General features: G+C 48.2%; 1 protein-coding gene across 1 annotated transcript in view; it reads right to left on the bottom strand.

The window, feature by feature from the left end:
* GALNT17 (polypeptide N-acetylgalactosaminyltransferase 17) overlaps positions 1–24,878 on the bottom strand; it is a gene marked incomplete at both ends in the record, with an annotated part of 211,297 nt that overhangs the window by 134,152 nt on the left and 52,267 nt on the right. The window contains one exon of the mRNA XM_084273005.1: positions 21,532–21,715. Coding sequence (XP_084129131.1) covers positions 21,532–21,715 — 184 coding nt within the window. The remainder of the gene's footprint in view (positions 1–21,531; positions 21,716–24,878) is intronic.

Below are 24,878 nucleotides of genomic sequence, written 5' to 3'. Positions count from 1 at the left end.
CTGGCTGAGGCTGTTTCATGCCTGCGTGCAGAGGTCTGTGGTTGTGTAACAAAAGGCAGCCCCGGGCACTGAGAAAACAGCTTTGCCACTGAAACTCCCCACTCTTGTTCTGTTGTAAGATTAATAGGTGCTCAGACACGAGCCTTGTTCTTAAACGGCACTTGTGAATCTTCTTCCCATTTGCTTTGGAAAGAAATGAATACGAAATGACCCTTGGTTAAATAGTCTTAATAAATGTTTTAGCTCTCTTTGCAGATAGTTCTGAACACATTCCTGTCACCAAAGTACCCAGCAGAGCGTTGCCATGAACCAGTGCCTTTGTACTTCACAGCCAGGAGAGGTTAAAACCAACAACTTGCAACCGTGTAACGCCTTACCTGGAGCTGGTTTCATGGCTGGGCATCTGCTCAGACAGAGCTCTGTGTATCAGAGCAGGACAGAGGTGGAAGGAGCTCCCCAGTCACCTACCAGCCAGCAGCAGGTTCCCTTTACATCGATCTGTCGGACCCTGAGCCCACGGGGACCCACAGAGCAGCGCTGGGGTAGCTCTAAGTGGAAGAGGTTCTTCCAGGTAACCACAGCTCGTCAAGGAGCACACATATCTCCAGAGAGACACAGATGTTGTCAAAATGCCAGGCTTTATCCTAACCAGACACCTCATCTTCATGAAGTCCTTGCAGTGAGCCAGCAGGCAATCTTTAACTACACCAAGCAATCTGCTCAAGCTCTCCAGCCTTCCTACCACCCCACACCTGTGAGGGAAGAAGGAGCCTCCCTGCTCCCTCCCCACATCCATGACAGATCAGACACCCAACACTAGCAGTGTTCACCCAATTACGATGAGTGTTTACAGAGCAAATCCTGCCCAGAGAAGCAAAGAAAGACAGAACACAGGAACAACATCCCAGCACCGCTTCGAGCTGGGTGACTCCCCAACAATGGCTCTGTATTTAATTGTACTGGGTGTTTCTTAGGCAACTGCAGCCATTCTTCAGACTCCAAAATGAGACTCGGGAGACAAAGATTTTCAAGGAAACAGGGTACTTTACACGCCTTCAGTGGTTAAGTGTGCTGGATGAAAACAAGGTGGTGTTTCTCGATTTAACTCCTGCAAGCCAAGCTCTCTGCACAAGGGAACGTACCGAATGCTGGGAAGGATCTCCCAAAGGGAAGATCTCTCTTTAAAAGGAACGGTTGTGATGGGGTAAAGTGACAATTGACCCTGAAATCCTGCCATGAAAGTCAAGCTCAACTGACTCTGAGATTAAAAACCTGCTTTTGATATGTGTCGATACCAGCAAGGGTGAAGAGAAGGTGGGTCGGGGAGCCAGCGCATTTCCCTTTAATCAGTGCACCCCTCGGGGCAGCCTTCCCCTGGGGCACGCTTCAGGAGGGATAAAGAGCTCAGCTCCTGATCAAAGAGGTTTGGAGGAAAATCCAAACTGAGCCCTCCAAGGTTCATCTCCGGCTCATTCCCATTCGCCATGCACCACTCTTATCAGGGTTCTCCTTCCCCGATTGCTGAGGACAGGCGAACAAAGATACAGGGAGAAGAGATAAGTCAGGGGAAGGAGCTGGCAAGTCGAAGACTCACATTGTTCACATGCACAAAGCTGCAATTCTCCAAAGACAGCGGGGTGGGAAGGGGGGGAAGGGGACAGCACGGATGGGAGGCTGTGGGTGCAACCACAGGAGCGGGGAAAGCAGCGATTAAAAACCAAATTAACCTCAAGTTTGTCAGACTTCTGCACACAGGCTGTCATCAGCAGTGATGCTCTCTGCCCACAGCCACATGCTATCAGACTTCAGCACCCCGGGCTCCACCACAGCTGTTCATTATTGACAAGCCAACACATCAACAAATGCTCCTGCATGGGCACTGGAAAGGCACCGAGCTCCGGGGCTCTCCGGGAGCCGGGGAGGAGGGAAAGGGGAAAACCCAAACCAAGATGATCTCCAGGTCCCTTCCAAACCCCACAGCTCTGTGATTCTGTGATAATTAGAAGGACCAGTGGAGAGCTTGCCAGGAACAGCAAGAATAAGGAGTGCCTGTGATGGGAGGGGGTGGGGCTCAGGGTTCCACCAGGACCAATGATGAAGGGCTCAGGGCTGAGACCCAGCAATGCCTGAGCTACCAAACCACACCTGAGTCACATTTTCCTCCTCTGCCCACAGTTACTGCCCCCAGGCAGGAGATCATCAGGCTGCTTTGCCTGGCAGCACCTGCAAAATTCAGTTCCAGGCCAAAACACTTCTGAAATCAGAATTCAAGTCTTATTAATTACCCAGGAGGGGATGCACGGGGTCAGAACTGGATTGTGGCACAGTTGTGGTCCTCAGCTCAGACCATGGGCTGCTCTCCTTGGGGGTTACCAATCAATGACATAAATGTGATGTTCAAGAATGCTCTCAGGGGAGCTCCAGGCCAAGCAGCACACCAAGACACAATGAGCTCTAGGAACGAACATGTTGTGCTGAGATTTTCACAAAGCTTTTCCAGAGCGTGAACTCACAGCACAGCAAATCCATTTCTAGGTAGGCTGGAAAACCTTCTGCAGCTCCCAGGATGCTGGAGGAGAACCACCTCCGGAACGCTCTGCTCATGATGTATCCACTCTGCCCACCAGCAAGTCTCAGGCCAGTCACTCAGATTTCCAAGGGAATGCTCAAAAACATCTAAAAGCTTTTTAATTTAATAAAATACAGCAGAGAAACCACCAGGATGCATTCCTGTCAGTGCCAGTGATTAGTTACCCATGGGGTTAAAGACCAGTACCTCATTTTAACTTTGAATTTGCTCACTTCCAGCTTTCCATCATTCTGGAAAGGCTGAGAAACTTCTTCCTGCCCAGGAGCTCATCAGCCAAGCACCAAAGCAGCCCCAAGGCAGAGCAGCAGGACTAAGGCACCCTGCAGAAGGGCCAGGTATGGCCTTTCCTTCATCTAACAATACTTCTAACCGAGGAAAACCAAAGCAGGCTGCAGTTGATCTCTCCCAGTCCCCTCTTTCCTGGAGGAGGATCGCTGACTGGTGCAGCATGCGATGCTACACGCCTGCCAATACCTGGAAGCCAATTAGTGCAAGTTACACAACGACTTTTCCCCCACTAAATCTCACTCTCTTCACTTAACCACAGGCTGGCATCTGCTTGCAGGTTTTATATCAAAATATCATGAATCAAGAGGCAAGAGAAACAGATCCCTTACAGTTCTGTCTCTCATTTAGATCAATGGGATAGCAGAGTAAGAGGCATTTTATGTCCCATTAAATCATGCTTGACTACGTCCCATTAAATCATGCTCACAGAACTCTCCCTAAGTTTTGAGAAGCTGGGGAAAACCTCCTGACATATGGCACTGGGTTTAATTTAAGGACCTCACTGAGCTCTCATTGAGAAGCATCGTGTGTCCTTAAACAGGGAGAAAAAAAGGGGTTTACTCTATCCTTGGTCCAAGGCTCAGAGACATCTTTTTCCACTCCAGAAACAGGCTGACAGACCCACACTAGACACCAGACCCAGCAGAAGCCTCTGCCCAGCATGTCCATGGACCAAGTCCCCACATCCTCCCACCCAGCCGATGAGGTGGCCGGGGCCCAGGCCAGAGCACTGTGACACTGTCACCTTTCTCAGGTCTGAGATCTTCGTGGTACGTGAGGTCCAAGTTTGCCATCAGGAGAACATGCAAGGAAACACATGAAACACATTTATAGAGGATATTTTTTACTGTGAATTCTTCCCAGTTAGTGCTTTATCTAAGAAGCCAATTCAGAAACAAATGAAGGATGAGAGGGGGAGATGGAGGAAGGGTTTATGCCGAGTTTATGCTGAACAGCTTGGCATACATCAGGGCACATTAATCAAGTCAGCCAATTTGAAAACACAACAAAAGTAAAAAAATTAAAAAAAACCCAAGTTTTGCTACTCCATATGTGTGTCTGCAGGACTCTGAGTCCTCACAACATTTGTTTTATGCTCAGCACAGAGCTGTAAACCTACTCTCCAGTGCAGTGAGGTGAGAATGCTTCCTGGCTGTCTCTGTAACAGAAAAGGGATATCACATCATTACTGCTCTGTGATCCCAGAGCAGAAAAATAACCTGGAATCAGAGGAAGCACTCTTGGAGCATAAAGAGGCCACAAAATGGCAAGTAACATTTAAAACCCACTTCTTCCTGCTCAGTGGTTTAGCATGAGCCACTCTATTACCCGCCTAATACCTATCAGCTGTCTTCTGGGGCACAAAGCGATTTCCATCAACCACCTCAAACCACCCTGCCCAGCACCAAGCTCAGACAGGTTCTACACCTTCCCTCTCCAAGTATAAGCCATTTACCAGCACCAGTTGGCACGGGATATGAACAAGATGGAACATGGACTGTTCCACTTGACAACAGATCCTGCGGATCCCACCGTGCTCGCACAGAGCTGACACTGGACAGACTTCTCTGCCAATGGTGTGACAGGGTCTGTTCTCCTATGGATGGCAGGATACAACTTAACCAAAGGCAATAGTGAATTCTGTTCTTTCAAAGCCCATAGCTACAGACAACAGGTCCATTATCCCACACTCTGGAAAAAAATGAGCATGTTAGTCCAGAGAGGAGCTGGACAGACAGACCTGCGGCTTGCTTCCCTCCCCAGATCACAGACCATAAATAGTGCTAATACTAAGAGAGCCAGAAATCAGTAATCCCAGATGCTGTGTCAAAGATCATACTCATCCCCACCTCCCGCGATACGTCTCGCCCAGACCATCCGCTCCTATTCCACACCGAACCCCTGATCTTCAAGCCCGTCACCTTTTTCCTAATTTGTGCCTTTTGTACTGCCTCCTTCCCCCCAAACCCAACATAAATATGCCTACCAAAGTTTTAAGTGGAGATTAAATACCCTTACACAGGAAGTATGGCTGTCCTCACTTCCACCTGGGAGGCAGAACTCTATAAATCTGGAAAGGCAGCTTTGGGCAGATGCACCCTGGCTTTCAAATATACCCAGTGGTTTAAAGGTAAATGCTCAGATCTAGATAAAGAACGGGCTTCAACAGGCCACCTGAAAATGATCCATCAGTAACCTCATTTTCCTAGTGATATATTTTTAATAACTCATACCTAATGCCTACTACCCTGCCTGGAGCCATCTCTCCCACTGAGGGATGGAGTGCAACACCCCACAGAGGCAGTATGTCAGCATCCAGGGACACACGGACAGGGAGGAGCATCCCGTGGCAAAGAGGGATTAGAAAAACACGGCTGAAGGAGAAGTGTCTGCCACTGCAGCCTCACCACGCTGACCACGCTTTTCAATCACAGTTTTAAGCAAGGTACAGAGCAATCTACGCGCAGGCTCGCAGTGCCTTCCAAGGCTTGGGTACAGCAGTCTCACCATCTGCTCTGAGACATGTTTTTGCATCGTATGGAACCCCACAGACACAACATTTTGCCACGAGCTGTTTTCCTCCCGGCTGGTGCCACCTCAGCACTACCCGAGGCACAGTCCGGAGCGTAACCAGAGGTTCTGCTGGCAGATTTGGCCATTCGCCCTTCTGTCTGCACATGACTGCCCCAAAGCTGATCTCCACCACAGCCCCACCAGCACAAAGCCTTCTGCAAAGGTCGCTGCCAACTCCACACTCAACTCGGCTCCTTCTGTCAGGGATGCAGACACAATGGCCAGTGAAGCCAAACAGACAGCGTGAGAAATGCCAATGAAAACCAAACCCATCGAAGGCAGCACTCAAACACACCTGAAGATCAGGGTGTCTGAACCTGGGGAGAGGACAACCAAGCTGCACTTTTATTTTTAAACAAGGATCTAACTATAACTAAGAACAAGACAGACCAAGGGGAAATCCTCAGGGAGAGTCTTAAAATATAACGGGAAGAAAAATGTGCCTCCCCAGCCCCCATCACTGCCAGCCCTTGGTTTAAAGCTGTGGCTGAGGTCCCCGTTCTGATGTAGATGTGTCAGCCTGTCTGACAGGCACGTGATGCTCTGGTGGGAGCAGAATCAGGCATCGTGCCTCCAGCACAGACCATCAGCACGGCAGGTCAGCCGCTCGCCCTGGCAGCGAAGCCTTCCTCTGTCAGCAGCACAGGGAGAGGTCCCAAGGGGCTCCTCCCAACATGCTGCCAGCTGCAAAGGCAGATCCCACGCTCCTACCCCAGACACAGAGCAGGAGTGAGCTCTGGGCAGCTCACTGTGGGTAACAGCGTCAGCATTCCCTTTGTTCCGCTGCTCCAGGACTGAAGATGCTGTTTTCACAATAAATACATGTGAGTGCAGAGAGGCAGCAAAGGCAGATGAGCCACCAAGGCCAGGCTCAGGTCCTTCTCCCTCAACAGCAGAGGAAAACACCTCCTGGGTCACCGCAAGAGCAGAGCTTGTCCTGGCAGGCACAGCAGGCAGGCACTGGCAGAGTTCAGAGCTACACTGTGACTTGTTCGCCCTGTGACACGGCACACACCCCCGCCATGTACCACTGCTGCTGAGACAGCCAGCAGAGCACTCGGGCACCTTGCAGACACACCCCTGGCTGGAAGGAAAGCATCTCTGTTTCACGCTCTACAAAGCACAGGAGAACTTAAGCCCTGACCACAAGCAGCTAGCAAAGCTTGTACACACTGCAACACAGCAGGAAAGGCCACTAGAACGCTGGAAATCCCCCAAACACAAAGTCCCACCAAATCAGACCAGTTGCTACTCCTTTGGAACATCAGTACAAGCTAACTGATGGTGTCACAAGAGAAGCAGCACATCCTATTTGCAGACTCCAGCGTGGTGCAGGCTTCCCAATTCCCACTTCCACCACTGCAGGAATGGTCACTGCTTTGCAGCGGAACAGGGGATGCAGAGTAACAACTGCCCAGAAGTGAATCACCATCAGACCAGGAACTCCCCTGTAAAACCTTTGTATCACACTGGAGTAAGATTCCCTTACTGTCCAACCCTGGCCGACCCATTGCTTTGTGTCCTTCCTCCAGCATGAATCACAGAATCTTTAAGGTTGCAAATAACCTCTAAGATCATCAAGTCCAATGCTCTGTCCAACACCACCATGACAACTAATCCATGTCCCAGAGTGCCACGTCTACATGTTTTTTTACCACCTCCAGGGATGGAGCCACTGAGAGTCCCCCCCATCCCTCCCTCTAACCCAGTATCCAGAGGACACTATGTACAGTGTCCATGTTACAACCAAGAAGGCCAGGCTCTATTCTGCTTTAGATGGATGTCAAGTGTGAAAAATACACACAGGGGAAAGGTCAACAGAAGAACAGTAGCACAAACCAGACAAAAGAACCCAGGTCCTACGTGCCTGTGGAAGAAGAAAAGGTAGGCAAAGACGCTGGTGGTTCTGACTCTAGAGATCACACTTCTTCATGAAAGAACAACCTGATGATGGGTTTTCAAAGATTTCCTCCTCTCCTACATATCAGAGTGGCTAGATTTCACACACACACACACACACACACTTTTTATTTTTAATTCTGAGCACCCAGCAGTTCCCCAATCTTCCTCCCAAAGTACAGTTATTAATCATTTCTTTGCTGGCCATCACACAAAATAAATCCAGCTAACGTGCTTATCAGGAGCTTATCCCTTCCTGACATTTTATTCTTGCATAAGGCTTGAGGGTTTGAATATTTAAATAGGCAAATATTCTTTTGATTAGTAGAATAAATGATTCTTGTTACTTACTGTCCTTAAAAACACCGTTAGCGTCATGAAAGTGCTCAACTCTGTTGGCACAGCTGTTAGAGGATTTTGTAGATTTTCCTATAAAACATGGTTCAGCAGCAGAGAGAGAGTTCAACTTAATAAGCTCATACATTTTTAAATGCCTTTCCTACAATGATATATGGAACTGCATCGTTAAAGCTAAGGGTGCATAAGAGACAACTTGGTTAGAATTTCTGCACGTTAAGTGGAATTCTCCCCAAAATTACTCTCTCCCATTTTACTCAGCTCTTCACAAGCCAAATTGGAGCAAACATCATCTTATGACTGGAAGAATTATCACCACATCTCAGTGCCCAGGGAGCTGTGGGGGTTCTGCCAGGAGCTGAGCCCCACGGGGCAGCCACTCGCTCTGGGGAGCAGGGAGGAAGGAAAAATCCCAGAGGCAAACCTCATGGGTTGGGGTAAGGACAGTTTACTGGGACAGCAGAGAAAGAAATACACTAGTAAGTCTTTTATAGCAGAAATATGTGCAACTGGTGACACACAATGCAGTTTCTCACTGAACTGCACAGCTCAGGCCACAGAGCTCAGAGCTGTCCTGAAGCTGGACCATCCCCAAAGACTGCGCATCCTGGAGCTGCCTGCTCCTCCCCCACCAGAACCCCCCCTTGATGCTGAGCATCACATAATTAGCATGGAATATCCCCTTTGGCCAGTTCAGGTCACCTGTCCTGGCTGTGTCCCCTCCCTTCTCCTTAGCAGGGCAGGATGAACAACTGAGAAGTCCCTGACCGCTTGACAACAACTAAACCATGGGTGTGTTCTCAGCACTGCTCCCATCCCAACTCCCAAACACCATTACAACTGCTAGAAAGAAATGAACTCTATCCTGGCTGAAACCAGGACAGGAGCTCTGACCCTTTGGTTCCCCAAAAGGTATTTTCAGAGCACTCCCCAAATATGATGTACCAACAATTTTACCCCATGATCAAGACTCTTCTGGTGCAGCAGCATCCCAAGAGCAGGATAACACAGAGTGTGTTCATAATCCCAGAGCCACCCATGGGTGCAAGTAATGATTTCCACTGTATGGTCTTCTTGCATAGAGATGGAGAGGAGATGATGGAGAGGAGATGACAATGACGAATAGGAGGTACGAGCCCCCAGTTCTTTGCCTGCTTCTCATCAGTCCCACATGACAAAATACACTGTGACAAGATAGGACTAGGCACAGACCAGGGCCTTTGCTCTGCATGGCCACGTTGCAAGAAGGTGAAGGTGCCTTCCTCACTGTGCCAGCCAGCACCATCAAGCAGGGGAACACTGACTCTGCTGCACAGGGCAACGGAATCCTGAACAATTACAAGCTGTAAGTGCTCAGTGATGGGGGATGAAAGGCAGTAATGTAAAACTGGAAATTAATGCTGTGTGTTTTGACATCCACTATTAGAGGTGTCTGCTACTCAGGGAGCCAACCACGTGGACACAACGCTGGATATCACTAATTAAAAGACATGCAGTCTGAGGTACAAGTCAAAGCTCCCTTTGAGGTCAATGCAGAGATACTGACACTGCTGAAGGACCATTCATCCCACCCCTCTCACTGAGGCACAAGCATGTTGCTGTCTGGTGCATCAGACAGATGCAGCTACTTTTTGGCTAGGTGCAAGTGCCTGTTTCTCCCTGGATCACAGGCAGACCTAGACAGAACGTTGAGGGACACATCCAGTGAAGTGAGCCCTCACCCCACCACGAGAGCTGCTGGACTTCAGAGTGGCCGTCACACCAGCCAGCTTCACCAACCCTCACAGCTCTGCTCAGGCAGGTTGGTACAAAACCGTTACTGCCACGAGCCTTACCTCATCCTTGGTACACAGCCATACCTTAGGAGCAGCTTATGAGGACAGATCTCACGGGAACGCAGGATTTTGACATCTCCAGTACGTTCTCAGGGCAATGAATAAGAAAAGTGGCCAGTGTGTGTGCTGCCTGGAAGCCTGGGTGGAACAGTGCCATGGCTGGGAGAGGGAGTATAAAAATGATGGAGTTAAAAGGCACAGTGATCTGAGAGACAGAGCTTCTTGCTTGCTTTTTTTTGGTAATAACTGATCCACTCTGCTGACGGGTTTATGAGGTGGGAAGATGAAGAGTTTTTTAAACCTTTTCTGTTATGTACAGAAATCACTGTGTAAGTTTACTTAACCTCTGTCAGAATGAGACCAGCCTCAGCACAGGGGTGTCGCTCAGCCCTGTCTGGCAAATCACTGCACACTGGAAATCATGCTGGGAGAGCTCTGCAAGCCTGGCAGCAGCGGGCCGGTGCCAGCACAGCCACAACCCACCTGCACACCATGCAGTGCAGGCTGCTCAGCAAGCTCCTCACACACACCCCGCTGGCTAAGAGACACAACCTGCTTCATCTGGGGGGAAAAAAAAGGAAGCAAGTCCCAACCCACTTCAAAAGTGTTGAACACCAGAAGATGAGGTTGATTTTAATTTGCATTTCTACTCCTATTCCCATATCAGGTGCTAGTCAACTGAATGCAATTAACTGGTTATCAATACTGGTGCCCCCTTAATGGTAGGGGACAACTAATGGGAGGTTAATAAACTTGAAGACAAAAGCAGTGACTGGCCACTCTGTACTCCATTGTGCAACAGATTTCTCCTGGTGCATCACACACAACAGACCATCACGCGGTCACAGCAATGTGTGAGCAGTTTCCCGTTACTCCACAGATGAAGGCCCAACACCATCACAGCCAGCCTGGGGTTAAGCATGTCCCTGCATGCCTTCTGCACTGTTATGGGTTACACACTCCTCCTCCACCAAAATAAAATACGAGAGGCAAAATTGGGAGGCAAACGTGACTGACCTGAGCATACCTGAGGGAGATCAGCCAGTGCTCCCCAGTGCAAACCAGCACAGGAACACCACTTCCACACCGACAAGGCAGGTCAGGGAAGGATCCAACAGAGCCAGCCAAACAAAAGCTGGGTTGCTACAGGGTTAAGACCAAAACCCAGCGTACCTTCCAGCGATGAGCAGGAGTTGGCTTTCACGCCGGTTTTCGCCCATTCAGAAATCCCTGCGTTACCTGCAGGGACCCAAACGGCAACGGATACACAGGTACCCAGCACAGGCCCTTCAGGAAGTCTTTTACCATCACTGAAACCCAGAGAACAGGATTTAAGGCTATAGATTTGTCTGCTGCCGCAACAGAGACACTGACATGCTTGAGGTCAGCCCCTTCCCACCCTGCCACACCACCACCAGCCCCGGAGGAGACGGACACACAGCGTGACTCCAGGCTCTCCATGCACACTGCTTCTCAGACATGTTTTTGGGCAGCACTGGCTGTGACATACTTGATGTGAGCAGATGCAAAATGCAAACAGCAAACTTGTACCAAAATACAAGCGGCTGGTCCACACCTTCCCAAGACACCCTTGCCATTACCCATGCACATCAGAGGGCTGGGGCTCTACCTGAACCCACAGCAGGGAAATTCAGGTGCCTCCTCACCTGGTGAATGCTGCACAACTTTCTACTCCCTTCCCACGAGGTAAGACACAAAACCTAACACAAAACCTTCTCCCACCTGCACAGCCAAGCTCAATGCATTATTCCCAGCCAAGATGTGGCTCTTCTCTCCTGCCTGCAGCTAGGCACAGATCCCTCCTGGCCCTGCACACCTTCCACTCCGCCACAGTAAACCAACACGTACGTTGTACTGATGCAGCTGGGAACCTGGGAGGTAAATCCCTCTGTTTCAACAGTGTGCTGATTGGATTGAATGATTTACTGGTGATTGGGCTGCAAAGCACCAGGGCTGAAATATGTGTTATAAATCACGGTACAATCTTCTGCCGTTGACACACACATCGTGTGTGCGAACACACACAGGCAGGTTCCAGCTTGCTCAAGTTCCCTTAATCCAGTCCCACTGGCTGCTTCTCAGCCACTACTGGTTTGCTCCTTGTCTTTAGCTCTCAGTAGGAAAGGAAAAACCTCACATCTCCATCTGAACCGGTGACAAGCCGCTCCACAGACGGAAGCGATTGATTTGAAACAAGCTTCATTCATGTTCTCCCCACAGAAATAAAGCTCCACCAGGAAATGAATTGATCTTCATTTGGCTTTTGTAAAGATTATGAACAAGCTTAAAGAGAAAGCAAGTGTTCAGGCTGCTATTCATATGGCCACTTCCTAATCATGCTGCATTCATCGATTGCTTATTTTAGTTTGGATTTTGCTGATTCAGTTGCACGTGTCTTCTTGCAAAAGGGATTATCAATACTAAATCAATTGTGTCTACTCTCTGAAGTAAACAGAAAAGCAAGCCATTTCTACGATCCAAGCATCTTGTAAGACCTGGTACACTTGAGTGTTTACAGCTTCTGAATATACTAGATGCTTGTAAACTATTTCTGATCACTTCAGCTCTAAACCTCCACACATTTCCCCACCACATTTGGGTTTTAATGCACCTACCTTATTTCCATTAAGTGTTTTTCTGACATGTTATGCTTTAATGTTTTAGAATTAGGGTATCAAAACTATGTGTTATGCTTTAAAGATTTAGGGATGCATGGGCATTTTGAAATGCACATCACTTACCCAGCAAGTTCTAACAAGGAATCATCTGCTAAGTTGTAAAACCAGAATGTACAGAACAGGATTTATCTTTGTGAGGGGCTCTTGTAATAAAGTTATTAGCTTCAGACATCTCTAAGGGACATAAAAGCCACAGCAATTACGAGTGTCATGTCCACTTACCCACCTCTCCCCATGCTGACGAGCTATTTCACAGGTAGGAAGAAGGAGCCGTCAGGAGATCCTTGGGCTGGGATTTATTGACCAGGCACAATTTGGGGACAACAGGGAGGAAAAATCAGTAGCAAACTCTACATTTATTTCAAAGGATCCCCACGTTGTGGTTGCCTGTCCTTCAAAACAAACCACGGAGCACGGGACGGGCTCACCCACCGCCCGGGTCAGCCCTGTCCCCAGCCCAAGGCTGCCAGACATCGGCGTTGGACTCAGACCTGCCTTGGCTGGGAATACACAGCCCAGGCAAAAGCTCCCATGGCAATTGAAAATCTCTGTGTAATACATGAAAGCAGATCAGTAGCACAAACACACAAGCTTTGATTTCTTTGGAAGCCAACTTAAAAGTGTATCCAAAGCTTAATTTGGTTCATTTATTTTCCTAAGTATCCTCTAGTCAGCAGCAGTCATGATAAAGCAGGTATTTCTCAGCACCAGAGCTCAGAAGAGCACAAAAGCAAGTTGTTAAATTCTCCTAATCCCATCCTCTGCCTTTGATTCTTCTGTTTACTTTGGAAATGCACTTCACAGACAGGAGTCTCCCCTGAAGCATTGTGTTCCAGACTTACAAGAACAGGGAATAATTTTGTAGTCAGGAAGGGAAAATTGACAATTAGTGGAATCTACAGCAAAAAAACACCCCAATAATTCATTACTGTGTACATAAAGCCACAGGCCCAGCGCCCCAAGATCACGCTGGGCAGCAGAATGACAGAGAGAGAATCTCCTCATAGCCACTAAAGTTACTTTCCATTTTCTCATGGACTGAGGTTAAAGACAACCCTGAACTTCAGGAGAGCAGACTTTGGCTTCTTCAGGGACCTTCCTTGTAGAGCCCCATGGATCAAAGCCCTGGAGGAAAGAGGGGCCTGAGACAGCTGGTTCATATTCCAGGATCACCTCCTCTGAGCTCAGGAGCAAGGCATCCCAGCAAAGAGGAAGCTGGGCCTGCATGGATGAGCAAGGAGGTCCTGGGCAAACTCAAATGCAAAAGGGAAGCTACAGAGGCTGGAAGCAAGGGCAGGAGCCTGGGAGAGATACAGAGGAACTGTCTGAGCATCAGGGATTGGGTTATAAAGGCTAAAGTCCTGATAGAGTTAAATCTGGCAGGGCCTGGGAGAAGATAAAGTCTGAGAACATCTGAGGAACCTGAAGGTGCAGAAGTCCATGGCACCTGATGAGATGCATTTGTGGGTTCTGAGGGAACTTATAGTGGGCGGGCACTGGAGGGGAGTTCTGAGGTCCCTTCACACCCAAACTAGCCTGAAGTTCTGTATCTTGGGACTTCAGAGCACATACCTAAATACAGAATTCAGTACAAAATAACCCCTAACCTTCCCAGCAGGAAGTCAGGGGTTTCCATGCCAGGGTGACTGTTCACAGATCTCACTGGCACCAACCCCCCGTGTGCCTGTGTGCCCGAGGCCCCACGCGCCCGGTGCCATGGAGCTGGCTCCCTCTAATAGATCACAGTAACAGGCATAAAAAATAACCTGCAAACACAAAGCCCAGCTGAACAAGTGTGTCCTCAGAGACTTCACCTGCCCAGTTTTCAAGGCAAAGAATTATTGGAAGTCCAATAACAATCGCTCTGTACGTGTGTATCAGGACGTGCTGAGGAACACAGGTCAATACCGGTGTTTGTTCAGTAGCCTGGCGGGGTGTGTTTGCCCTGGCAGAGGGATACAGCGACAGAGCAGCTTCTCACTCTGGTGCAAATCACCCAGAGGTTGCAGCACTGTCCCCAGGGAGGTGGGGGGTGCATGGGGGTGTCCTGGCTACAGGCAGTGCCCACACACACAGCACAGTGACGGTGGCTCCGCAGACCATGACAGAGAAAGAAAAACCAAACTGTTTCAGGTCTGCAGCTGGGTTTGCTGGTACCCTCCCACCATCACCCTCCTCAGAGCAGAGAGGGGACACACTGAGCTGTGTCCAGAGAAGGGCAATCAGGCTGGGGAAGGGGCTGGAGGGCAAATCCTCTGAGGAGCAGCTGAGGGAGCTGGGGGTGTTCAGCCTGGAGAAGAGGAGGCTGAGGGGAGACCTTCTCCCCACCTACACTGACCTGACAGGAGGGTGCAGAGAGGTGGGCGATGGTCTCTTCAGCCAGGGGACAAGGGGCAATGGGCTCAAGCTGTGCCAGGGCAGGGTCAGAGCAGATGTGAGGGAAAAATCCTTCCCTGAAAGAGTTGTGGGGATGTGGAACAGGCTGCCCAGGGAGGGGCTGAGTCACCTTCCCTGGGTGTGTTTAAAAGACGGGTACTTAGGGATATGGTTTAGCACAGGACAGGAATGGTTGGACTTGATGATCTTAAAGGTGTTTTCCAACCTGGTGACTGTGATTCTGAGCACAACCTCCAGCGTTCCTCTGGAAAGCTCAAGGAACACCTGCAGCCTGGCAGAGGAAAAACACCTAAAGCCACATGGAGATCAGGTGGATGGGCCGAAAGCATCCAGGAACCTGCCCCTGAACTGCAAACCCCATCTAGTTTAGGTGAGTCTTTTCCTTCGTGCCAGACCTCTGACACCAATATACACTGTTTGATTTCTTTACTTGTTCTCCAAAAAAATCTTCAGGTGGCATCTTTCCAAGTATTGGAAAATATCCCTTTTCCTTTTTTTATAACTTAATCCGTAAAAAGCCACAGGCAAGAATATTTTTCATCCAACCCTGGATGAGACCACAGCTATCTAGCAGGAGAGAAGATAACTTTCATCTCTACGAAAAAGAACTGGTTGTACATCCACTCCCACATGCTATCCAAACAGAATTTTACATCCAAATAGTCTTTTTCTTCCCCTTCTTACACTGTCTTGACTCCTCAATAGTTTTTCCCTTGTTATTTGATGAAGAAAGACCACGTCTTGCCTCTCTTTTCCTTGCTGTTGTTTCTAAGTGAGATTGCAAAATAAACCAAACCAAAAACCTCTCCAAAAGGTAAAACCCCGTGCTGTGCATGCAGGAGGGAAGAAGCTCTCCTGACCTCTTTTCTTTGCACTAAACAGCAATGACAACAAACTAACAGCCATGAAACTATTTCCCATCAAATATCACCGGCGTAATTCAAGTAGTTTGTTTTTGTCTTCTCAAGCGCTGTCCTTCTGCTCACTCTCATTTCATCAAGCCTGGCTAAGCACCCTAGGGCAGGACATAACTAAGTAACAGGCATAACATCACAAATGGGTGACTTCAAGAACATTCTGGCTCCACAAAACTTGAAACCACCAATAAAGAGCTCTCTTGCTGCAATGATGTCTGCAGGTCTCAGCTCTGCCTGGCAAAAAGAATTCGCTGGTTTGGCAGGGGGGAGAGCAAAAAGCATTCTGCTTCCTGCAAAGCTTGAAGGAGGTTGTACAAATGAGACATTAAGACAAAGCACAGAATGGTTGGGGATAGGATCACAGACTGGTTAGGGAAATGTGACGCCAGGTGTACAAAGCAGATGTACCCACCAGCATCATGGTATGTGCTGAGAAAGAAAATGGAGATGAAGACACCTGCAAAGCCAGATATTCTGAGTTATTGCCACAGTGGAAGAGACTGGCTCTTCTTTGCAAGAAAACACTCACACACGAGAGCACATGAACCCTGCAGAGACTTTCTGGTGCCCCATCAGAGCCAACCACAGGGCTGAGCCTCATGGCACAAAACATGGGCAGTCCTGTAGCTGGCAGGGGAAGCCCCCGGGAGCCAATATGGCCAGTGCAGGACAAGAACGCCTTGAGTCTAGCACCAGCGTTGGGAAGGCAGGTGGAATCTCACTGACAGGAGGCTGAACTCCAGCTCTCCAGGGCCCATCCTCCTGGACAGCCCTGAAGTATCCAAGTCACATCCACATTCATGACTTTCCAAAGATGTGTTCAGTTTTGATCATAAAACCAAACTCCAATCCTTGGGCCCTCCGACACCACAGTAACCTGAGTGGGGGCTGAGACCCAAAGGTAGCACCACGCCAGAGGGCAAGAGGCTCTCCAGGGGTGGGCAGGGACCCCAAAGTGAGCAGTGCCTCAGGCACACACAGACCACTTTAGGTACAAATAAAATCAGGGATGGATTCAGTACTTAGTTCAGTTGTCAAACAAGGACCCCAAGTCTTTTCTAAAACTCCTGGTCCCAGCCACTATATCCCAAAGAAAGACTTTCAACTAGCTGCTCCACAGAAAGCCCTGGTAATAACCCAGGCAGAGCCAGATGGTGCTGCACAGCCCAACTGCTCCCAGGCTCCCAGGAAGGCAGCTACGGAAATAAACGGGTGATTCAGCCACTTGAGACACTGGAGTGGAATGACTCTGACTCAACCCCCAAACTGGGAAAACGAAAATCAAGTCAGTGATATCGAACTGTTCAGACTTCAGCAATGGCTTCCAGGTGATGGGACAGCTCTGCCCTGGATGCTGCTCTGAGCCCATGTGGTCCAGCCAGAGAATGCAAACCTTTCACCAGGCTTGTGCTGCACAACCACACCAGATCAGGCTCCCGAGACGCCTTCGCCTGACACATGTGCGGGACCCGCAAGGCAGGCAGGAGGAGGGGGAGGTCCCCTGTGGGGGGAAACCCTCAAAACCTCCAAAAATCCATCTGTGCAAGTTGCTTATCGCTTGCACCATGTTTCCTCTTCGCTCTCCTGCCCTGAAGCTTGCCTGCACGAGAACAGCTGTGGAGAGATTCGCAGCAGCAGGAATATGTCATCTTCACCCAATGATTCAATAGTCCTAACAATTGTGGGTATTATTTTTCTTAAATCTACTCTTAATCCCATAATGCCATAAAATACCTCTGAATCAGAGCTTAGCGGGATTCCAGAGAGGAACAGACTTTTAAAGAGATAATGAGAACTCCACATTTATATTAGATAGGATTGAAGAGAGAGAGTAGAGAAGGAGGAACGTACCAGATGGGCAGATTATTTCATAGTTTTCCTTCATATGATTTCTTCAACCTGAAGCATCTGGTAATTCCACTATAAGAGATTAGATGCTGGATAAAACGGGACAGGCAGGCTGAGCTAACACCACAATTTTGATTTTCCCTCTACACGTAGGAGGGGTTCCCATTAGATCATCCACCACTGAATAAAGCAGAGGTGCATCAGATCTAGCAGCAAAGTGGGGATGGCTGGCAGCCCCATGTACCTATGCCTCACTTCCTAAAAAGAAAACACATCTTAACCCCCCTCCTCATCCTTCATAGGCAAGAAGCTGGGACTGCTTCTGTGCAGTTGCTCTTCTGTGGACTCGCTCTAGGACCTCAATGTCCTTCTGATGGTGAGGAGCCCAGAACTGGACCCAGCACTCGAGGTGCAGCCTCACCAGTGCCCAGTACAGGGGCACAATCCCCTCCCCAGACCTACTGGCCACACTGTGTCTGATACTTTGGGTGGTAGTAATGCGATAAGCAGCTGACATCTGCTAAAGGGCCGTTCACTGAGCTGTTGGCTTTTGGTGTCTTTTACCCTGTAAGTGTGTGCAAAGACTCCTCTCCCTTGTCAGCTCCATGACTCCTGCAGACCTGCAGAACTCTCTGGCTGCCCTCACCATCTTCCCAGCCCAGTCCTCTTCCCGGGGCGCTGCTGTGGGATCTCCTTTGGAGATCTGTGCAGGCACCACTGAAGGAGCTGGGTACCTCAGGCGGCAATATTCTTCCTCTACTGTTCTTCCAGAATGACCTTTTATGATGATGGTGATGATGATGTTTACCTACTAAGCAGAAGAATAGACTTTAAGTGAGATGCCAAATCATTTTGTTACAAGTGTGGGAAAGCACCTGCTGTAATTTTATCTTTATGAAAGTTAATTTTTGATACAGCTGGCAGAGTGTTCCCCAGCACAGGAGAGTGATGGTTTCTCCAGGCCTGGAGTGAAATTCCTGACTAAAGGGGAAAAAAAAACAACAAAAGAGCCAAAAGAGATTAAGATTCTGTAAGATATGTGTCCAGCGCCTGTGTCTTTAGGACAGTGACAAAGCCTTAGCTTGGCATCTGCAAACCATTGAAAATCATGCAGCAAGGGGATGCAGCTCCGTGTCTCCACCGTACTGGCAAATTGTTAAGGATGTGAGAGCATGGAGAGCTTTTGTTCCTTCACTTCTCTGCATGCTGCATGAATTTCAAGCAGCCACTCAGAGTTTCCAAGGCTGTCGACCACTGACAACAGAAATATTTGGATGAGTTTTCAAAGGGACAGAGTCCCAGCCTCCAATTCTGCTGGTATGGTTTGTCTGGACAAAATGAATTGCAGGTACAAATTGCACCTTTGGCTATACGATATGCAAATCCCACTACAATGACAAATCCTTGAAGTGAGACCTTCCCAGGCAGTTACCGGAGTCTGAGCTCCTTATTTTCATTTCTCATCCAGAACTCTGACTTCTAGCAGAGGCAGTATTACTTTGTGAGAATTAATTTGAGAAGTAATATTCTTTTTTCAGATCTTGGGGTGGGGGGGGAAGAAAAAAGGATTAATTCTGACGTTTTTAGGTTTCCATTGTACTCTTCCTCAGTGCCACTGTCTGTCATTTCATGGGAGGATGGTGGAGGGGACAGAGCGGACATGGCAATTTATTAAATATGCATCATTTTGGAGCTGGGATAATGGTTTGGAGAGAATTTGTGGGTACCGACTGCAGCTGTGTAACTTAGTGGCTTTTATCTATGTAATAACTCTTGGAGTGTGTTTTGGTCATTGCTTGCTTTTTTTTTTTTAGGAAACAATTGCTTTGGTCTTGTGAGAGCATGGTTGTTGGTCTGGCTGTGAAATGGGCTGGGTTCTGCTGGAGGCTTTTGCAAAGTTTCACCTTTTTCTACTCCTGACTGGAAGATCCATTCGTTATTTTGTGCATGCGATTTTATTGCTGATTTTATGAAGGGTTTAATACAAACCATTTAAGTCAAGTATCCTGGTCTCTGATTAAAATAGATTCAAGTCAAAGGAAATTAGCCTAAATGGGTTTGAAATTGCGGCATTAGTGGGGAAAAAAACTGTTGAAAACCCTCCAGCTGATAAGCATTACAAAGCCTGTATTAGTTTTAAATATAATAGCCAAGCCTGTTTGGCTCATGTAAAGGCTGTTCAGCCTCTGGAATGCCGATGGGCTTGGACTGTTCCTTGCAGTGGCTGTCGCTCACACATTTTGTCCTTTTCATTTTATCTTGTCTGGGGTTTTTTGGGTGGGCTTTTTTTAAGAAAAAGATTAATGTGATCAAGTGTCGCTCTCTCGAGTGTGATGCCATGCTGGGTTGGACCTCTCAGTCCTTTTCCTGCTCCCTCTTTGTGGCTGCAAAGTCAAGGGGAGTGAGGAACCTTCCTGTATTAAAGCTTCCTGCACCTCGTGGTCAGCACCACTGATGGTTGGGAGGTGCAGGTAGCTCTGCTCAGAGGGATCTGCAGGCAGATGATGGCAGTGAGGAGGCATCGCGAGTCCCAGCATGATGGGCTTTTGAGTCCCTGCCCAGGTGAAGCAGAAAGGATAGAGATGTTTCCCTGGAGAAAGTGGTCCAAGAGGTGTTGGATGCAGGATAGCATTTAGGAGAAGGTAAGGTCTTTCCCAGGGCCAGGAGTATGGTACCTTGCTTCTCTTGATTCAGGGAATCACAGAATGATTTCAGTTGGAAAAGACCCTTGAGATCATCGAGTCCAGTTGATAATCGTGGTGTTTCTTTTTGGTAGTCTGGATTAACACCTTCAGCTTACTTATAAAAAGCAGTTTATTTGAGAGATTGTCTTTCCTTTCTTTAAAACATAAGGCTGCTGGAAAGCCTGCCCTGCCCATGGAAGGCCTGCCCTGCCCATCACCGTGTGAACAGCCTTGGGTTTTGCACTGCTGCCATTCCCAAAACTGCAGCTGGCAGTGCGGGTGAATGAAATAGGTGTGTGGTACCGATGCCCTAAGGGAGCTGTGCCTGCCAGCTCAGTCATACTGATGTTCCCAGTGCTGACCTTGTGCAGAGCAGGAGAGGTTGTGCTGGGCATGCGATGCCGTGTGCTTTCAGGGTGACGTTGGTAATGGCATTACGCTCTGGGTGACCGAGAGCGCTCCTCCTTCGGTGAAAATAAGGGAGGACTGGTGTTGTGGTGCAGGGGACTTGAAATAAAATAGAAAGTCTCGCTGTGGAACAGAGGTGTAATGGAACAGGCATAGGCAACACATTTCTAACTTGCTTGATTAGGATTTTGGACTTTTCAGATGAGATTCCTGCGTGTTCTGGAAAACAATTACTGCTTCCAGATTGGAAGTAGCCACGGTGCTGCCCACAGCCTGCAAGACTTTTCTACACAAACCTCAAGAAAATGAGCTGCAGTGGTTTTCTTCAGTTTTCTACAGAAACTGTGAAGGACCAGGCTGATCTGCTAGGTTTATTGTTGGTCAGTTGGTCAGAAGGGGCTGGAGGGCAAATCCTCTGAGGAGCAGCTGAGGGAGCTGGGGATGTTCACCCTGGAGAAGAGGAGGCTGAGGGGAGACCTCCTCACCACTTACAACTACCTGAAGGGAGGGTGTCAGCCAAGGGACAGGAGATGGGACAAGGGGCAATGGCCTCAAGCTGTGCCAGGGCAGGGTCAGAGCAGATGTGAGGGAAAAGTTCTTCCCTGAAAGAGTTGTTGGGGCCTGGAACAGGCTGCCCAGAGAGGGGCTGAGTCCCCTCCCCAAGTGTATTTTAAAAAGGGACAGATGAGGTGCTCAGGGATATGGTTTAGCACAGGACAGGAGCAGTTGGACTTGATGATCTTATAGGTCTTTTCCAACCTGGTGATTCTGTGATGCTGTGACAGTAACACATCACTTTAAAAAGCAAGAGAGAAGAGTGGGAAGACGCTCATTTTCTCTTCCTGACAATCACCTTTACGGATCAGCTCCCTTTCAGCCAAACTACATCAGTGGCTCCTCACTGATCATGGCCCTGGGATTGATGAGGAGGGAGGAGCGAGCACTATTGCATAAGAACATGAATGTATCCATCACCCCTGGCTCTCAGCTGTTACCTGAATACACACACTCCTTCACAGAGCAGCTGGTACTTACTTGGTTGGACGATAATCTGGTATGGAACGATCCAGTGAAATCTTCTCACTGAGGTAGGAGTTGTAGCCGTATTTCTCATGCGGTCCCTTCGCCTTCTCCTCCTCCTCAGGTGACAGGGTGGCTGGAAGCCCACCTTTACCACGTCCACCATAGCCTTCAATGAGACCAAGTGACTTGGACAGACCTTAAGAGGGAATAAAAAAAAAAAAAAAGCCAACATCACTGTGAAAATCCATCACTGTTACTTCCAACCTATCAGAGAAACAAAAATAATCTCAAAACCCAGGGTGGGTTATTTTGGTTTTCTGAAAACATTTCAAATGCCCGTTCTCTGGCCCAGTGCTGGAAAGAAAATGACTCCAATTTTGAAATTCTTCATGGCTCAGACATGCTGTTCCTGATAGCTCTGCTACCAGTATGCAACTGATAACCTGTCCCAGGGATCTGTGCATTTATTTAGTTGTTAGGAAGGTTATTTAGGCCTCCTTCCCACTCTCAGAGAGGTAATTACATATAAGGTTAGATGTCCCCAGGAGAAGGATAGGTTGAACACAGAATAAGAATAAAATAGGGTTGGTTAACTGCCAACTGAATGAATTTTTGCTCAGTATGAACAGTGAACAGCATACAAATGTTATGGATTTAAAAACAATTTCCCCTCAAAGCTTTCTTATCTGTTAAAGTATAACATTCCCAGACCTTTATTGAGCAGGATTATTTATTTATATCTGCATAGCTGAAGGAAAGAGGCAAAGTTCAACATGAGCCATACAGATGACGTGGTGGTGATGTGGAAGCCAACTTCATGCTCACGTTGTTATTTATTATACAAGACACCTGGAATCTTAATATTTTTCTGTTATCAGAGATGCTCTTCTTTTTGGTCAGAAAAAAAACCCCTAAACTGATGGATTGTTTTGTGGATTTTTAATTTATTCTCTTTAAATAAATACACGGGGGTACATTCCCCTTTGTTTTAATGGCAGAGTCCTGACTCTGAGAGCAGAACTGGCTGTCATCACCACTGATGCTTCAAAGGGACAATAACCTTGAGGGTCTGCACAAGGCTTCGGGATTCAAGAGCATAGTCCAGCTCCCAAACCTACCCCTGGATTCCCAAACACTCAGCCTCCCCACCCAGATGACACAGATTTAAACACTCTATTCCCCAAAAAGAAGCATCACGAGGCAGTAAGAAAATCACCTATGAATGTAAATCACAGCTTGAAGCACTTGAATAGAAATTATTATTATTATGATTCCTTCTGACAAGGAACCTCTAAACAGCCTTCCCTGCTAGGGAGCTCCTGAGAGTTGATGGAGTCCCTCTGACTGCCCTGGGCTTGATTAGATTTTATCTGAGGACAATAATAACAAATCAACTGCAAGCAGCAGCTGCTGTGATGTGGGGATGGATTAGATATCCGGGCTGCCTTTTTCCATCTCCAGGCTCAGCAACAGCCAGAGGAGCAAGGCAAGAAGCTGGGAAAGGTGAAGCTTCCTGGCCTGCAGAAGACCAGCAGATAGCTCCAAGAACTTCCCAACTCCAGGAACTTCCCAGGAGCAGGTGGCAGGAGGGACAAGGTTCAGCTTCCTTGCAAAGAGGAGACACCAATTTCATTTCAGACACAGACCCCAACCAAATCAAACCAGTATTCTTAAAAATTACTCTCACAAAGAGACAATTCTTCTCAAAACTTCTACTTCTTTAGGAAAATCAGATCTTTTCTACTCAGGAAGAGTGCACCTGTAGATACATGGTTCCTCAGGTACCCTAAACCATGTCTTGCTTCACATTCCATCAGAAAGACAAAACAGCTTTCTCAGTTCATCAGCTGATGGTTTTACCACTACAACAGATACATTCCAACAGAAATTCAGTTTATCATTTTAATTTCTCCTTCTTCACCTCTCCTGTGAAATGTTTCCATCAAAATCCCTAAGAAATGGTCAATACCAGTCAGAAAGGCTGTAACGCTGAGCCAGGAAGCCCTTCCACAGCTCATACCTCCCTGCAGCTATCCTCAGGATCTACTAGTTTGCTTTTAAAGCTTGGGTTTGCTTCTCCTCAGTCATTGCAACACGTATCTCACTGGTGATTTGAACCTACACATCTGCAAGAAGGGCTAAAGAGGGAACTTTTGGAGCTGGATTGGGGCTGGCAGAGGGTCTGTGGTCAGAGGAGGACCTTGGTGCTGGGCAGTGGGACATCAGAACCGCTGTTGTCACAGCACCTTGATCTCTTTAAAACAGGTTTAAAAACCATGACTTTGGGTTATTACCAAGAGACTATACTTAACTCGGACACCCAAGACAGCTTTTCTCACAGAGAGCCACACTTGAAGTCAACAGGGAAAGACTCCTCCCTCCAAGGCTAACTCATCCACCACAGGATCTACATCAGTCTCCAGAGACACTGACCTCTGTCTTGACTAAGCTATCTCAGCTCCTTAGGGCAGCATCTCAGTAGTGATTCTGAGATTAGAGGTGAGGATTCCAGCTCTCTGCATTTGAAACACCAACCACCACATGAACTACCTGCACCAGCCTTTTCCAGGCTGCTCAGTCTGGTGGACTGTGGGAGCAGCGGGAGCTGCACGGATTGCTTTCTGCCAAGGAAATCAGCTGGCTGCTCTGCAGCTGAAGGCTGGGTGTACTCTGAACCTTCAATCCTCACCCTGACTGAGAGCAGGGTGAGAGCTACTGGGGAGCATATCTGTGGGTTTATTACAGAGTAAAGATACACAAAGGGCTTGGGCCCACTCCATTGCTCCCAAAACACAGTCGTGGCCTCCGCAGTGAAGGTCTTGCTGAAATGAAGCCTCTGTTGACTGCAGAGGCACCAGAGAAATGCCAAGACATGACTTCATATTCTGGAGCTTTGACTGACGAGCCTCTAATGCCATTAACTGCTTTATTCCAAGACCATAATCATTACAGCTAGACACGCACACAGAGCATACAACTCTCTCTTCTCACTATGTACGTTCCCTCACTTCTACATTCAAACTGCTCAGTCCTTGCACTGCTACAAACCCTGTCCCAGCGAGTACACCCAAACCCGTTTCGTTTCATCAAAGGATTCAAGTAAAGAGATTGAGTCATACATGTTGGGCTGGGTGCTACTGTGAGACCATCATCCTCCTTCAGTGCCACCCAGGGCAGGACACACATCTGCACTGGGATGAATGTTCCCAGGTGTGATGCGACAGGATCTCTGCTCTGTCTCTGTGCCCATGAAATACTCCAGCCTCCAGCCCAGGCTGTCAGAAGGGTTTGTCCATGCAGCTGGGATGTCGCTCTGGTGTACAGTACTTTGAAGCAACACTCAAGTAGCATTTGACAGG

Source organism: Gallinula chloropus, assembly GCF_964237585.1.
Source record: "Gallinula chloropus genome assembly, chromosome: 19".
NCBI lineage: Eukaryota > Metazoa > Chordata > Aves > Gruiformes > Rallidae > Gallinula > Gallinula chloropus.
The sequence above is the reverse complement of the archived record's forward strand: the minus strand, read 5'-3'. Positions and strand labels throughout refer to the sequence as shown.